This window comes from Chrysoperla carnea, chromosome 2 (genome assembly GCF_905475395.1).
Source record: "Chrysoperla carnea chromosome 2, inChrCarn1.1, whole genome shotgun sequence".
NCBI lineage: Eukaryota > Metazoa > Arthropoda > Insecta > Neuroptera > Chrysopidae > Chrysoperla > Chrysoperla carnea.
In genome coordinates, this window is record NC_058338.1 from 29304362 (window position 1) to 29323209 (window position 18848).

The window sequence follows — 18848 nt, forward strand, 5'->3', positions numbered from 1 at the left end:
TGGTGTAAATCAGATACTAATGTAACGTATAAACCAATTTTCCAAATTTAGGACAAAAGCCTATACTTACCTCTATTCATGTTATCACAAATTTTAGTGCTCGATACGTTTTATTGAACTCAAAAGGACTGCGCATTACGTGCGTAGAAGGTTATATTATGTTCACTATGCGACACAGACTTACTTTAATTATAGCCTGAAACCTTTATTTTACGAAAATGTGCTTGTAGGCTATCTTACTCTGGATCATAGGAACTTTTGGCGATATAAATTTCATCAACAGCCCACGAAAAATATCAGCTAGTATGAATATTTATTAAAAGAAAATTTTAAAGTGTTGTTTCAGCGGGCTATATTTATTTGATAAATATGTGGTGGTAAATCTTTTAGAGAGATAGAAATATCTGTCGATGAATTGTTGATTATTACATATACCGTGCCATTCAGTTATCTCACCAAGAGCGTGTCATAATTAAAATGGAATCATTATATTGATTTCATATATGCATCACAGTCTGGTTGACATATTTTTGTGTCTGATTTTCAGGTCTAGATGTAGGTATTGGGAAAATTTATAACTTTTATTATTTTTGTAGTAATCATAAATAATAATCTCTGTATATTTTAAACTTCGGTTTTATTCTAGACCGAAGTAGGAATGTTTCATTTAGTGTTCTTATCGAATTACAATTACGTTATTCATTTTAAAATACTGTCAGAATTTAGGTTAATATTTATATGTACACATGGTCATCCTAAAGTCATCGTCTCAAAAGGCAAATCAATGCTCAGCAAAATTTTTAGATATCTTTTCATTTGGACTTTTTTTTGAAACTTAATTTTTGAAAAATTATTTACAATGAAGTGAGTGCACTTTTGGCCTATTTTTAATATCCAAAAGTACGTTGTTAAAAACACAGTACGTAAAAATAAGAAGTGGAGAAGGATCTCGGTGAAGACGCGAGAGGCAAGAGGAACAGATACGCCGGAGTAAATCCAAAAATAACTGACTGACTCGCTTCCACCTTGAATAATTTTTTTAATTTATTTTGTAAAAAAGTTTAATGGTAAAAATATAATTTTGCAAGAAATTCGACTCCTACCATTTCGGATGAGGATTTTCGGATGCCCTACATGCGTTACGTTGCATTGAAGATATCTAGTCGAATGGACTATTGGTGTAAATATTATTTCTACTGCAAATACAAAATGACTAGATTATTCAAAACTTATGACTAATATTTATGTCCAAACAAAATATCTATTTGCCAAAGTTTCTGGATTTCCTGGATTAATTAAGTTTTCTATACTTGAATATGATCCTGATACTAATGTCATCATAGCAAACAGTAAAATAATTATATCCTTGATAAGTTTCCAATAGCCAATTCCAAAAGCTTTTGCATCCCAACAAGTAACAATTTCCACAATACATGGAACCATTAGACCAAGTATTGAGAAGCATATTGCTCCAACTAGACCAATTAGTGATTCAAGATTATTAACAACAGCGGCTATAACCACTGTTGCGATTACCGCTAAACTTCGCATGGAAATTTGTGCAATATTCCTGTATGATTTTGGTATAGATTGTTTCATTGATGACCATATAATATCCATTGGTACAAAATATTGTAAAGCGTATGTGAATGTAATAGCTACGGCGATAAATATTCTTGCCATTTGTCCAGGTCTAAAAAATTAAATTACATTATCATATTTTAACTTTTAACAAATCACGAATTTAAGGAGTAAGATTTTTGAAAATGAATTTTTGCCCATGATACTCGCTGACATTGTAACTTTCTGTAGGCCTAATCATTAAATCAACCTCATTTTTATACTTTTTGGATCAAAATTACCCCAACCACCGAGTTTCATCAAATTCCAAAACAAAAATTTTTTTTCGTTTTTCTCGATTTTTTCGAAGGGGTACCCCTTAAAAAATTTGCAAAAAATCGAGAAATTTTTTGTATCTCCAATTTTGATAAAACTCAGTAAATAAGGTAATTTTGACCCAAAAAGTGCAAAAATCGGGTGTATTTGACGACTGGTCGAATAGTTTTTGAGATACGGACTAAAATTGATCCAAATATCGCGATATCTCAGAAACTCTGCATCCAATCATTAAATGAACCTGATTTTTATACTTTTTGGATCAAAATTAACCCATCCACCGAGTTTCATCAAATTCCAAAACAAAAATTTTTTTTCGTTTTTCTCGATTTTTTCGAAGGGGTACCCCTTAAAAAAATTGCAAAAAATCGAGAAATTTTTTGTATCTCCAATTTTGATAAAACTCAGTAAATAAGGTAATTTTGACCCAAAAAGTGCAAAAATCGGGTGTATTTGACGACTGGTCGAATAGTTTTTGAGATACGGACTAAAATTGATCCAAATATCGCGATATCTCAGAAAATCTGCATCCAATCATTAAATGAACCTGATTTTTATACTTTTTGGATCAAAATCACCCCATCCACCGAGTTTCATCAAATTCCAAAACAAAAATTTTTTTTCGTTTTTCTCGATTTTTTCAAGGGGGTACTACCCCTTAAAAAAATTGCAAAAAATCGAGAAATTTTTTTTATCTACAATTTCACTACATTTTTTCATTGTGTTTTTTCCTTTGCGTAAACGCAATCAAACTGTGAAGAGAAACACCAACAATACTATTTCTGCTATTTGGCAGAAAGTGGAATAACATTTAAATTAGGCTAGGCAAATAGTTAAACTATATCGACCCAAGTCATTTGTCTTGTTGTTTGATTGAATGGGTGAATATCGTTCAGACCCCTAGTTGAATGACGCCGTTTAGTAGAAATGCTAGGCTACTAATTGGACGGCTTCATAAGCTAGTTTGAGAATGTCCCATTTTGGATTCTGGTGAATACATCAGCTAGTACTGTATACTAGTTTATATAAATATTATATTTCAATATAGAGTCTGGTTGAGGACTGCTAGGCGGTTGCTAGGCGAAAAATTTATCTTAAGTTAAATAGTAACTTATTTTAAATTTCGAATAACTAAATATAATTTAATAAAATATAACTTACACTTCATCAATTGGTATTTCACTAGTAATTGGTTCCTTAATTGTACCATATTTTAAATACCCAAATATACCCATTAATGTGTACAATGATAAAACAATACTCATTGAAATATTTAATATTCCGGGACAACCCAAAAAACGTTGTGGATTTCTCATACTATTCTCAACCGGCATAATAACACCAATACCTTCCATCGCAAATATAACCGTACAGAAGAACAAAGGCCAGTCTGTAATTGGCCCAACTTGTGGTCGTTCATTTGGTGAAGTAACACCATCTTTAAACAAATAGTACAATGTAATGGTAATTGCACCGAACATTAAAACGTTGGCAACACCAGAAAATGGTACCAACCACTTGAGTACACGAATTTGACATAATGGTATTAAAACAATTAATAATAAAACCATGTATACTTCCAGTACAAATGTTTTTTCATCTCCTTTATAATATTGAACAACCTGCAAATAAAATAATTTTATGAAAAAAGTAAAACACGATAATGCCCTTATTATAAAGGGAAATAACAAGCGTATTCGAGTATGAAATATCCAATATCAAACTTTTTTTCTCGAAGAAATTTTCGTATGGGTGGGTCTAGGCGTTGCTAGAATGAATAATAATACATATTTGATATTTTCAATCCTTAATCTTGATTGATTGTGTATGGTCAAGATTAAGGATTAGTAAAGAAATGTCTTTATGTATATCAGAGGCAGTACCGGATTAAGTCAGCGCGGGGCCTGTAGTAAATTCTGGCAAGGGACCCTTGGTTTGCTTTAGGTTCTCAATTTTAGGGTATTAAATAAAACAAAACTGTTACAAATAAACTTTTCTGGATTTAATATGGGCAAATTTAGAGATAACACTATCAACATCGACTTCTTTAAGCAAATCATGCTCTATATTCAACAAAGTGAGATGATCAAGACGTTCTGTGCCCATCGTGTTCCTTAATTCATTTTTAAGACTTTTTAATGTTGAAAAAAGCAATTTCTAAATTTGGTAAACACGATTCTAAAGAATTATTTAATAAAATTGATAAAAAAACAAAAATCTGGCCGCTTGAAGGGTAGAAATGTGGTACAGATGCTAGTCTAAATATATCGATTATAATTAAATAAGAGAGTTTTAGATTTTCGAGTGAAAGTGAAGCATAACCTAAGCGCTTCGCGTTTAAGGCATGCAAGATATTACGGTCAGATAGGCGTTGGAGCGTGGGGCCCGTAGTATTTGCTACTCTTGCTACATGTTTAATCCGGCACTGATCAGACGCGTTTGCTTCTTTTTTAGCCATGATATAGAGAGATTGAAATGTTCCCTATACTTATTTATTTTTATCTAATCTTTTAAATTGAATCATTTGTATTGTTTTACATTTAATTATATTCTATTTAAATTGAGTAAAATTATATAAAATTTGGCAACACTGGGTGTAACATTTATTTGATACTTACTTCTTGAGTAGATTTCGAAATGAAATAAACATAGACACTGTTTCCACCGAAGTATGTTAATACGAGTGCTGTATTTACGAAAATTCTGAAAAGAAACAAAATCACATGATTATATTTTTAGTCCATTGAAATTTTTTGTTGTAATCTTTCAAGTTCGTCACGCAGAAGCTTCATAAACTGAGAAAATTCTGTCATAGGAATACCTAATTAAAAAAGTATCGAATTGTAGTTTTGAAATTTATAATTAAAATTAAATAGATTAAAAAAAATTCTAAATTTTTGATCAACCATCATTTCGATATAAACAGAGTAAAATGAATATCGCGAGAGGGATAGTAGTGTATTCTTTGGGAGTGAAATACATTTCGCTGTTCCAAACCACGTCATTGTCGTGTATTTTATGCAGATATGCCCCAAACAATGTAGGAAGAGTTAACTGGAATTAAAAACGAATATAAAAGTAATCTTTGATAAACTTCAATTACCTACACGTGAGAATGAACGAATGTGTTTTTAAAGAATTCAGCAACGATCTTGAGCGAACCTCTTGAAATTGACGAGATAACAAACCCCTTATAATTGGGAAATATTTTGAATTTAATTGCTTTTTTTGTAAAAAAAACATTTTAATAATTTAAACAATAGCTACTATGCAGATATTACTACTTAAATAATTAGTACAGGCGTCGTAGGACATGAAGTATAACTTCTTTGGTTGCTATTACCTATATCTATAAATTTTTTTTAATTGGAAGAAGAAAATAACTCGAAAAATAAGTTTTAATTAGAAAATACTGCAGAAAATTTCGCGCCTGTTAAAAAATTTCGTGCCTCTCTGATTCATGGCAGACAAAAGATAGAACTTAGAGGCATACATTAAATTAAAATTGTTTGACTCTGAACTCACCCAGTTACACTTCAGTTTTCGGACAAGAAAAGTGACATCTTTATGTTTGATTTTGCCTTAATGGCCAAGGGCTTCCAGGCTCAGGGCCTCAAATACTCGACTCTTGGGTTAAAAAATGTATTGGTATATCGGATAACCGCTTCATTTATGAAGGTTTGTAAGACTATTTCGTGTTTATGAATAAGACTCCAGATAAGTTTCTAAAGAATTTGATTTGTGTTTGTTTAGAAAAAAAGCGTCAACAAAATGAAACGTTCGCCCTCAATGATAATAATAAAATTCAAATACTGATAATAAGTACCTATATTATTATTTTTAATTGTCTCAGTATCACATGAAATTTTTTGTAATTAAGTTTTTAATAGGAAAAAGCTTATACTTCAAAACGTCAAACCAGAGTACTCAACAACAGCTGAACAAACAAGCAACTATATATATTACTAATATATTGTGTCTACATAGACCAGAAGCCTAAGCACAAAACTTCCAGTTTTTCGCTAATAGGATGGATTTTAATGAAGTTTTCGGCATTCGATTCAGGAAGCTATACAGAAATTTGTGAGCTGGAATGGGTTAGATTTTGTTACTCGGGAGATTTCGGGATCATTAATCATGGTTATAACATCATAAAGGTGGACATTGTACCATTGTTTTTTCAAAAGTCTGAAAAATTGCCTACCAGGAGATTTTTAAGGTCGCTGATGACAAACATATCATTAAAAAACTATTTTAATACTTTTGAAAGGGCAAACACATCTAGATCAGTGGAGACAATGGGGCATTGTAATATTACTGTTTTAATATATATGTAAAATCGTCACCCGGGGGGGGGGACTTTGAGTTTGCTAATGAGGAATATATCGTTAAAAAGTTATTATATAATGCTTCTGCAGAGGCAGACCCATCGACGTTAGGGGTGACAATGTGCTATGGAAACATTTTTGTTTTAAAATCCATATACGAATTTCATTACTTCATTGTCACTCCTGACCCCCCATTTCCCTAATCCCCAGGTACAAATTCGCTTTTCAACGTTATATTCTTGATAAAAAACCACGAAAACGTCCAAGTAACAAAATTTAACCCAGATCAGATCGATCATCTATCTTAAAATAATTCAAAAATGTTTAAAATTACTAAATGTTTTATTGAATCGATTGCCGAAAACTGAAAAATTGGAGGTGTGAAACTGGTGTGCTTGGATAACTCGTCTAACAATATAATAATAAATGGTATTTTTAAATCTAGTACTATTAAAAACTGAAAGTCATTAACGAAATTGATATTGTAATGATAGCACAATTGATTGTAAATTAAAAAAATAAAATATATATTGATTATGATAACATGTTATTAAAGTTTATAAAAAGAAGCTTGTTGATATAAAATTGACTAGACCAAAAATTTTTAGAACATTTTTATTGTACTGTTTTCGAGCTTCCACGATTGGAATCACATCCATGTATTACAAAATACATAAAATATCGGGTTAAGAAGCGAATTTAAATCAGCCACGGGAAGCTCACTACCGCTGCTCGAATTAAATGTAATCTCGTAGAAAGTATTCTTACCTAGCAAATGATGCAAGTTTTCTTACTCCAAGTGGTCCATATTCAAAAGCTACTTCTGCTGTTTCGGCAAATGTTAAACTTGGTCGTTTTGCACGTTTACATAAATCATGTGATGATTTCACCTGAAATACAAAATTATTTTCAACATTTTCATTTAAAGTTGGTTGCTATTTTTCAAATTTACGTTTTTGGAAGATATTTAAAAAAGACGGAGGTAGTATTGTTTTCATTTTAAATTTTGTGATATTATTTCATTTAAAATTTGTGTATTTAAAAGGGTGAAGGATGTGCTTTAATCGTAATCACGAAATTTCGTGTTGACTTTTTTACGGAAATATTGATTTTGAGCATTCTGAAATCCAATTTGAATCTGCTCAAATCACATGTTTTTACTACGAGTATAATTGAAATATTGTAAATTATTGATAAAAGGAGATAAGATGATAAAACTTAAATATCTTTTCAAATGCTGGATTATGTTTTACAGAGAAGTGCACTTGCTGGGAAATTATAGCCAACAACTTCGTTTTTATAAATGTGACTGAAAAAATATTATGAAGAATTTCAACTTTATTTCCAAATTCTGAATTTTTTGGTTAATACAGCAGTGAGAAATATGGAATTTTTATTTTGCCGATTGGTGCCTTATACAATTTTGGTAGTTGTCTTTGAGCAACACCGAAAAATGGAAAAATTTCAGAATGGACGAAAAATTGTGATTTTTGCGATAAATCATACTTTTTTCTAGTATATTTATATGTCAAAGAGACCACCCTTTATAAAATACATCTCGCAAACTTATGTCTTTCTAGTTCCCTAACTCTCTTTTCCTCATGCTGTGGTATATTTTTTGCAACCTTCTAAGAAATATAGTGTTACAATTATTGGATCTCTGCTCCTATCAATACTTTATAACTTCAAAAAGGTAAAAAACTTTAAAATAAAATGAATAATCCCAAGCTCAAAAAAAATATTAGGCTGGTTACAATCTTTGTAAGGAAATTTCCCAACAATCAAAGCAAGTACCTACTTGAAAAATGTAAAGCTTTTAATAATAATATTATAGGTAGGTAATTGATTTTAACAAAGACTTAAATGTTTATAACTAATAATAATAATTATTAAGGCCAAAGTCATATCTAAACATTTATTGTGTTACAATATTTTTAATAATAGATTAAGATATAGGATTTTATAGGATTATTTATTAAATTTTGTAATATTATTATCATATTATTAATCAAAAATTGAATTGTATTGATCTGAATATCTGATCTTGGTATATAATTAGAATTATTATAATATATTTCCTAAATTTATTAGCTTCGATTTGAATAAATAATAATTATTAGTTTTATTACCAGATCAGTTATATTATAATAAGAATAGTAAATATTTGGATAAACTACGTAAACAAAATATTACATAAATAATATAAACATTAATAGCAACAAGCTTCTCGTGTAAGTGCGACCCATATGGTCCACAGTTGCATACATTCAATTTCCCAGATAATGAAAATAACTTCATAAATGCCCAAAACACTTTTTTAATGTTATACAAATGTACTAGAGTGATTCCCACCCGCTTCGCTGGGCTTAAAAGTAAAGATTGCTCTCGCTTATCCCCTTTCTATAACACTCGAAATAATGGCAAGGATTGTTTTACACAGGTAAAATATATCTATGGTTTTCTATTTTTTTAAATGTATAATTGCCGTAATTATTCATTGAGTACCTATACCAGAAAAGATGGCCAAGAAATATTTTATATTGACTATTTCTACAGAAATCTGTAATTTATGGTAATGTGTTTATAAAGTATATCTCATGTGTTATTCTGGAGTATGAGCTATATTGCTGTACAGTTTCATTAAAAACCATTCGCTAGTTTCAGCGTGAAAGCGTAACAAACAAACAAAGAAACGTGCTTACTTTTGCATTTATAATATATAGAGATAAAATCAATAATCGTCAGTCAATTTGTCACATTTTGAAAAGAGCATTTAGTTCATCCTTGGGTCTCATTAAGATACATAAATATCTTCACGACTTCGGCAGTTCGGCGGCAACTGATGCCGACACTGATGAAAAAATTAATGAACACTTAATATGATCTAGGCTACTTCTTTATGGCGAATGTATATTTATAGAGTAAATGAATTAACATCAGGAAAAAAAATTAAATATCGGTAGACATTTAAATGAGTGTAGTTGATCTGATTTGTCATTGATATGACAATAACCTTATGTCAAACAACTTCTTTAAACAGAATATCCGTGTTTCAATTAAAATGAATTATTACTCCTTGAAGGTCTTTTATAAATGGATTTGTATTGCTTGCATATAAAAAAAATTCAATTGCATACTACATGCACCAAAAATTATAATAAAATACAGTCCATTTAATCTTGAACCTTCTTTGCCGCAAGTAGTCTGGGTCAAAATAATTTAAAATCAAATTTCTTCAATATTCATTTCTTCAATATCAATTAACCTCTTTGCATCACAAAAGTCATTCATTTACAGAACAGCTAGTTTTTCGATACAAATTTTATAGGCGCGGATACAGCTCCCAAAAAGAGTAATGAGCACGGCGCAGCTACCCGAAAATCAGTCAAATAAGGTGAGTGCATTCCTACAAAGGAGATGTTTACAAAATTTTGTACAGTTCCACGTGGGAAAAGCCGCGAGGCCCGTGTTTCATGAAACACAGCGAACACGGGTAGTTGAGAGATATAACTAAAAATTTTTTAGAGATATAAGTAACGTTTTATCATAACAAGGCATATTCAGCAAAAGCAAAAGCATCAGTTTAAAATTTATAAAAAAATTATAACAATCTTAAGTTATCTTTAAAATATAAGTGCGATTGTTATTATTATTATTACCTATTATTATAAATTATGTGAATATTAAATTATGAAAGTGTTATTGAAAATTGACCTTCAATAACACTTTGAAACACATAAAAAATATTATCGGCAAATTAGCCTTTCATTGAGTGTCTGTGAATATTCCGTTTATAAAAAATATAGAGATGTTAAATATATATGACTACAATAAATATTGTAAATTTTCAAGGAGGATTAAATCCGTCAATTCTCATAATTTATACTCAAAAAATCAATACGAAACAAACATTAGTGCTGTAGTTTAATTTAAATTTAATTAATTAATTTTAATTACATATAATACAGAAAAAAATCGATAAGTGAAAATAGTGTTTAATACTTTAAGTAGATAGTATTATACAGTTAGTTTTCCTTTATTTTCACTCTTTCTAACTCTAACATCAATTTTGATTCTGTAAATGTGATTCTAACTGCTAATTTAATTTTTATACCATCAAGATATACTAAGTTTAGTCCCAAGTTTGTAATGCTTAAAAATATTGATGCTACGAACAAAATTTTGCTATGGGTGTTTATAAAATCACTTCATTAGTTCATTTCCGGTTGTCCGCCTGACTGTCTGTCGTCTGTCGTCTGTCCGTCTGTCATCACGATAACTCAAAAACGAAATGAGATATCGAGCTGAAAATACGTAAAAAGTGAGGTCGAGTGCGAAAAAGAGCAACATACGTTAATTAGGTTTTGGGTCCGTAGAACCCATCTTGTAAACCGTTAGAGATAAAACAAAACTTTAAACGTAAAAAATGTTTCTTATAAAAAAATAAACAACTTTTGTTTGAAATATTTTTTCGTAATCAGGACTGTTTACCTGTGAAGGCGCGTTATTAACATATAGTATGTATACGTATTGTATTTGTGTGTAATAGTAGGTCCCACGATACTAATTTCACCCAAGCTTCTATTGAATTTTGTTTGCGCAACAAATTTTCTTAGTGGAAATTTTTAACCAGAAAATATCGGAAATTAGTTTAAACAAATTTTATGTGAAGGACTATCAAAACGCACATTGTATAAAAAAAACTGGTTTTTCATTTCCTATGAAAAAAGTTGAACAGTAATTTCGTGTTTTTTAATTTTCTATTCCAAAATTTAATGGTGGAAACTTAAAAAAAAATCTGCCTGTCACTTATGTTTATATTTCATTATAAGCACATCATTTTTACGTTAATTGAATTATAGTGATAATTAAAGTTAATTATATTATTTTTCATTAACATCATTACTCCGTAGAATTATTTATTTATCATTTGATTTAAATGCAAAACAAATTTAAATTGAATTTGTCAATATTTATGAAGTGATGATTGTCCTTTCACTTTTTTAGCGAATTTTATATTAATCAATGAATTTTTGCTATCAATTCAGCTATTACAACTGTGATGTTGTTGATATTTCACGCTTAGAAAATGTAATTTTCTCAGATACCGAAATCGACTGAAATATTTCCTGGGCATTTCTATACAAATATTTTTTGGTCAAGTTGGGGAGCATTGCTTGTTAATAACAATTGTTATTAGTAATTAATTCATGAACTACGAACAATTACATTTTTCGATGTTGAATTTGCTAAAAATAAGCACTTCCAAAAAAAATTGAGTTATAGAAAATAAACACACGTTTTTATCGGTCCCACAGAGCTGACTTGTAATCGGCTCCGCAGAGCAGGGCAGAGTTAAAATATTAAAAAGATAGTTGAATTGTAGCCTAACTTACCAAAATATGTACACAATGCGTACAAATTAATCCAGTTATTAATGTTCCAATGATACTAAACGTAAAGCCACCATACGTGAAGGCCATAGGCATTGCCAAAATACCTGTTCCCAGTGATGATTTCAATAAATGTAAAAGCGCACCTGCATCACTGAAAATATCAAAAGTAAAATTTACAATGAAAAACTTCCTCGTTTTTATAAATTTGAACGAAATATTAAAAAATTTATAGTTTTTGCATGGGCATAATTTATATTTTATCTTCTCTATATATAAAACGTTATGTTCGTCTGTGTATTGCTTATTATATATTTTTGTTTCCTCTACACTTGACTGGAAAGTCTGGCTCTTTCGAGAAAATTCCGTTTTGGGCTGGTGGTAGAGGTTAAATAAAAAATGTTTCTCTGACTCCCTATAGTATAGGCACTGAGTGGGTTTCGTATGCATTTATAGGTCCCACCGAACAAGGAGTGTATTTCGACGTATTTTGACCCACTGAATTTTCAGCTTGTTAATCGCTCAGAGTGGGATCAAATTTGTTATAAACAAATTAATTGTTTATACGGTCATAGCTTGTAAACTATTGAAAATTTTAATAAATAATTGCATACCATTTTATTCTACATAAAAAAAAAAACAATTATACATATTTCTTTTTTTATTCGTCTTGATACGACCAATAGAACCGGAGATATGGTTAAAATTGTTATTGCATATTTTTTTTGTGACCATGAGAGCTTTTGATCAGAACGATAAGAAAAACATTTTGGGGGCAATTGGAAAAAGTTTCACAGAAAGCCACTATCCTAGTCATATATAGGTAATATTGATAGCCCGGAACTCGAAAACTACTCGTAAAAAATTTTTGTGGCCGTGATAGCTTTTGATCAGAATGATCCAAAGAACATTTTAGGATGGGTTTCACAGAAAGCCATTTTCCTATCTAATATTGCGGGGTCTTTTCGTTTTTTAAGAATATGCTTCTATAGAATTTAATGGCTTAGAAAAAAAAAAGAAAAATTAAGTCTAGTATATAGTTCACCACGTGCGATTTTATACCCTCTACTGCAATGTTAAGAATATTAATAATTGTTTTGTTAAACAATAAAGGTGTTGGTATATGAATACCTTGATAAACGTTTACTGATGTGTTAACATTTTTCTAAAAATGTAATAATAATTCGTAAATGACATTGTAATTCGTAAATGACATTGATTTTGACTTGAATAATTATCATGTTTTGTTTAGTCTTTGAAAAATAATAAGTAGGAATTACACACATTAAATCGATAACAATAAAGATGATCATAAAAAACAAAAAAATATTAATAATTTTGAGGTCAAAATGAAGGCTAATGACGACATGATGTCTATTTTTGTGTGTGTAAAACTGTAAACAGGTAGTTAGGATAATCGTAATGCATCATCATTAACAACAATTTAATATGGAATAATTGTAAAACATATAAAAACAAAGTTAGGCAATTAGGATAAGATCTTAGGATAATAGATTATTTATCTTGCAATTTTCAATGATATATTTTAATAACAGATAAAGAGTTCGGAAACACAATGAAGTTATGTAACTCGAAAATCGCTTATCCTTTCGCTTATCTTCATTTTACACAAGTAAAACATAGTTATAATTTCAGCTTAATATACTGTCTTAAATCTGATAGTGCAATGGATATTGAAAAACTAGTTTTTTGTAAGATTGTTATACTTTTCAAATTTACCGAGCTTTCGACTTATGCATTTCTCGAAACAGAGATTCTACGAAAATTTTAAGAGGTTCAATGGACATATAAATCATTCCTTTGTTTTTTGGTCAGTAAATACGATTTTTGATGGGAGGAAAAGTATGAAAATCTCTCATATTTCCTTTTGTGAATATTTCAGTACGTTTAGTTAATGCTGCTTAGGCAGTGTCATCTGAATCGAAAGTTTAAAATGCTTAAAGAATAACAAGCAAAAATTTTGTTTCTAAATTTTGGTGCGCGATATATCGAATAAGATTTAATTTAAGAAGAAATCCTTCGGGGAAACAGGTATTGCATAGTATTCGAATTTTTGGGTCGATCATGGGAAGGGTGTTTTTGCAAATACTTAAACTTTTAAAAACCGATAACTTGATCCCAAGAAACACAGTCAAACATCTAAGTTTCTTGCTTTCATGAAAAACAAAAACCCTTTCATGTTCCCAAAGCTAGTTCCTGGAGTATATAGGAAATAATGTTTTAAGAATATTAAATTATTGCAGTATTATTTGGAAAATGATGTAATTTAATATCATCACAATATATAATTAGATTTTTTTTTGAATACGTGCGAAAGAGGAAGATTTGAAATAAAACTTTTCCATTCAACGCTTAGTAAACATACTTCTCCAGTATAATGCACTTTTTCTTGTAATGCAACATTGGAAAATTAAATTTTAAAATCTATTAAAATTAGATTCTTTATTATTTTAAAATTGGGATTGTATAAAAATGATAATGAAATAAACAAAATTTTAATAAAAAATACTTTTTAAGGGACAAGCCTCAAGCTTCAAGCTTTTACAAATAGTCGGATATGAGTGACTTATAGATAAAACGATTTTCTACTTTTTAGTACAATTAAAGCTTGCCCCTTAAAAAGCATTTTTTATTAAAATTTTTAATTTATGACTAAAAAAATGTATTTATACATATAAAATATGGTGGAAGCGATGGGAAAATCAGGACGGCGCAACCTTACCATGCATTGCCATCCAAACTTAATGTGCATGCAAAATCGGTTCAATCGAATGAAGATATCTACTTCAAAATTGAGTTCAAAGAATCCACCGTAATATACACACATTGCAAGTTCAATAAAAGCTTTTAAAAATAATACCTGTTAGGATGCTCGACATTTCTTTCGTCAAATGGATTGTATAGTTCATCTTTTTCATTTATTGTGTTTGTACTACCAATATTTTCTGCTAATTTGGATCTGAAATAAAAAAAAAAAGCAAATTGTAGTCAATAATAATAACAGTATTTAGATTTAATTTGGATTTAAACCATAGTAGTGTTTTTTGTGTGGTCAAATTGTCATTAACTTGCTGCCAGACAAAAGAAAACACAGCCGCTTTTACGAAACATTTGAGTTTTATTTGGCAAATTTTTACTAAGTTTGTGATAAATGCTGATTCCAGGATACCCGAGTTTCATAATAGTCTCCAGCTGAGTAATTTTACTCTTCAGCCTAGAGGATACCGTGTCATTTTTACTTTGTTTCAATTTATGTTTCTATTTCTCATCTCGTATGGTTCTGCGTAGCTATGTGTTTTCAGAATGATAATGGGATCATAATCTGTAGCTTTTTTCAAATATTTATATAAAAATTCGATTTAAATGCATTTTATATGCGGAGAACAAATTAAATTTGAACACATTTATTATGTATACATGTAAAAATATACTTTTATATTATATAATTAAAATGTTTATTTATAAATTTATTAATTTATGTAAAAATTTTCATTTTATTACAATCATAATGGTAGTTGTTCAATAAATAGTACCTATAAAAGAAAGAGTTGTAGGTATTTAATGAAAAAAATATGACCTTCATCTAAATATCATAAACATAATATTATTGTCGAGTTAAATGACTTCTATATGAAATACTTTTAATTTTATATACAGGATGAACTTATTGTAGAGTTAAATGATTTCTATATGAAATCAGTAGAATCTCGATAACTTAAACCTCGGTAACATAAAAACCTCTGTTACTTCAAAAAATACTATGTTCCCTTTCCATCAGAGCCCAAAACCTCTATAACTTAAAATACGCAACCTCTATAACTTAAATAAATAATCTCTGTATAGGCCCTCAGTAACTACATAGAAACATTTACATACCTCTATATTAACTAGGGTACATAGAAACATGTACATACCTCTATATTAACCTTTACCTAACATAGACACTTGATAACTTAAAACCTCTATAACTTAAAATATTTTGTGTTTCCCTTGGACTTTAACTTATCGAGATTCTACTGTACTTATAATTACATATACAGGGTACAATAAAAATATATTGGTGAAACTCAGCAAATTATATTTGTTGTAAAATAACATTAATAATAAAAAATTTTATTTTCTGAAATTTTAAATAAATATTAGGTATTTATTAATTGATTCAAACATTTATTTTATATTAAATAATACATTTTTTAATATTGCATCATAATTCCATTACAAATATCGTGCATTAGAAAACGTAAGTCGTCATAATAAGAGATAAAGGAAAAGTTTAAATAAAAAGGCCAATTATCACATAATAAAAAACAACTTTTGTTCGAATCATTTTTGTGTAAAAGTAATTAATCCGGAAGGAAAATAAAAGAAAACTAAGAATTAAAACAAATTTTAAATTCTCTAGTTCTCCCTTATGAACAACTAACTACCAAAAAGAACTTTTACACAAAACAGTTTTTCGAAAGCCATACCTACAACCCGTAAAAATTAAATGCCATAATAAAATTTGATAGATTTTACCATTAGATTTGAATCGAATTTATTGGCGTTTACAAAAGTTGTGTTATATCTCCTATTAGTTAGAAAAATTAGTTGATTTTTCGACCAATTTAACAAATAGGTCAAATTCAAAGCCTGGGTCATGTCTGGTTCATTGAAAAAATACTCAGTTGGGGAAATTAAAATAGTACCCGATCTGCCTTTCTTCTGTATATTTATTTCTATTACAAAAAGCAATACAAAATTTTACTATAAAAAGTCTTAACATTGAGATAAAAGTTTCGGTGGGGTTATACCTATAACTTACATAGGTACTACAACCACAGTGTTTGTAAGGATTTTTGCGTTGGGGAAATTTTTGCCTTTTACCCTATGCATATTTTTACACCTAGGTCTAGGTCCACAGAATCATTTCTAAAATTTGATTTTAAAACGAAGTGCGAATATTATATACGGCTATCTCTAAACGGTATCTCACTGGGGGGTTTTATATTCGTACTAGTATAAATGACATGTACTTGAATACTTAAATAATCAAATACGCAATCTGCATTTAAAATCACATCAAATATTTTACTAATGTAAATTTAATGATCATGAAAATAAATATTACTGAATGTACTAAAAATTGTATGGCAAAATAAACAGAACAAACTAGCATATCACTATAATAGGTAAAATGACTGACCGCAATCACTGAAAATTGAATGCGACTAAACATGTGTGTACTTTTTGTAAACCTTGAACCAAAAGGAGTTAATTGATAAAAAAAATTCGTTTAAAAAAAGTTACAACCCTTTTAAAGTACAAAAATGGCTAAAAATGGCCAAATTCAAAAATTTGAGTTTTGATCTAATTCAAAAAAATCCTATGGCAAAATACTCCTCAGATCTTAGGCTTTAACTGGCTATTTAAAAAAAGAAAATCTACATTTTTCTCATCGAAAAAACCAACGTATACATGTAGCGTTTTCTCCGAGTTAAGATACATTATTATAAGTATATTTTAAGTCGCGTCAACTCGTATAAAGCGAGCACAAAATGAGTATCTATATGTTTTTTGGGTCAGTTTTCCACTCCTGGCCCGTTCTGGACAAAAATAATATTTGCCGCCCTATATACTCATACCATATACAGGATGCTTTTTTAAGTTGACATATTCTTTAAACTCGATAAATAAAAATTAATCGAGGAAAATTAGTTTCAAAGGTACACATCTTATACCGGCATCGAATTCGATCAAAGTTTTTAGGTTTGACAAACATTAGATAATCGTTTTAAATTAGAAAGCTGTTCTTTATAAGTACGCAAACATATTTGTTTGAAACATTTTTTTGTATATGATTTTCAGTCATGGAGTAGAGAGAGCTTTTCATCGAGCTTGAAAACCTAGGTCAAGTTAAATGTCTGCGTAAAATGTGCACATACACCCAACATTTTTCGCTTGAAGCATTTTTATCGATAAAAGTTCTATTTTAAACATATGTCCACTTAAAAAAGATATCTCGTACCGTATTGTTTGCCAATACCTTTTACACCACTCTGTAGATAATTGAATGCAAATAGTTTAATATGTCGTAATTTATTAATTAAAAGTTTACTCATCAAATGTCCCAAATAATGTATACCTACTATTGATATTTATCTCAAATGAAAAATGAATATTTTTGCGTTGTGGCCTTAACATTTTTAGGATCATGAATTTTTGTATAAAAAGTGAAAGTGGATATTTGTGTGGATACCATTTTAATGTATTTATTTACATTACTGTAAAGTAAATATTTTTACTTATTTTAACAATGAATTGTTTACATATTTAATGTTATTTCATTGCGTTTCGCCTTTTGATACTGCGCAAATTAGTTCCCTATCAAATTATATCATTTTATATCGCCATTATCAGATTATATCAGTTTAAGAGTGTGATAATTGAAAACTCAATGTTATTTATATTGAGTTAAGTTGTCAAATTATATTATCGCAATAAAACACTGGTAATTAGTCCTTACGTGAGGGTTTCGTAGGAAGTAAAACCGGAATGAGTAGACGCAGTGTTTTCTGAAGGATTTTAGGTCGATGATAACAAATATATGCGTCGATTTTACGGTGGTGCAAGCAAAAGTTATTAACAATTTAATTATTTAAATCGATGTAACTCGGAAACTATCAATTTAAGCGATAAAAGTTGTAAACAAAACTGACGGAGAAACAAAATTTACTTAAAAAATGTCTCATGAAAAATGTACTCTATTTCTGATAATTATGTTGTTATATACCGGTAATTAATTAGCGCAAGGCCATATTTGAGCTTCTGAGAAGCGCGCGTGGAAAGTTGAAGTGTCATCTAAAGCTTTCGAATTTATGTATAGTGATGCAAACAAAAGTTATTAACAATTTAACTGTTTAAATCGCCGTAATTCATTAGCTCGATTGTAGCGACAAAAGTTGTTGACAAAACTTTTGTAACATCTAAATAACAAGAATTTAAAAATTTTTTTGTATCAAAATATTTCTTTTAATAATTCACAAAAAGGATTCCCAGTGAAAAGACAAATAAATCGACGCACAAATTCACACTCAGCGACCTAAAAACCTTCAAAAAATGCCGCGTCTATACTCATCTCAGTTTTACTTCCTACGAAATAACTGGAAAGCCCAATATTAATAATTCAAATTCGGCTTTTATACAAATTTTCATATGAGGATGTTCCTTT

General features: G+C 29.4%; 1 protein-coding gene across 3 annotated transcripts in view; it reads right to left on the reverse strand.

The window, feature by feature from the left end:
- Positions 1–6: 6 nt before the first annotated feature.
- Positions 7–18848, reverse strand: part of LOC123292262 (proton-coupled amino acid transporter-like protein pathetic) — a 38104-nt gene continuing 19262 nt past the window's right edge. For all 3 annotated transcript variants that reach the window (XM_044872846.1, XM_044872844.1, XM_044872845.1), the window contains exons 3-8: positions 14499–14597; positions 11621–11771; positions 6993–7114; positions 4515–4599; positions 3058–3518; positions 7–1693 (exon numbers count right to left, since the gene is read on the reverse strand). In XM_044872846.1, coding sequence (XP_044728781.1) covers positions 1243–1693; positions 3058–3518; positions 4515–4599; positions 6993–7114; positions 11621–11771; positions 14499–14597 — 1369 coding nt within the window. In that variant the 3' untranslated portion in view covers positions 7–1242. The remainder of the gene's footprint in view (positions 1694–3057; positions 3519–4514; positions 4600–6992; positions 7115–11620; positions 11772–14498; positions 14598–18848) is intronic.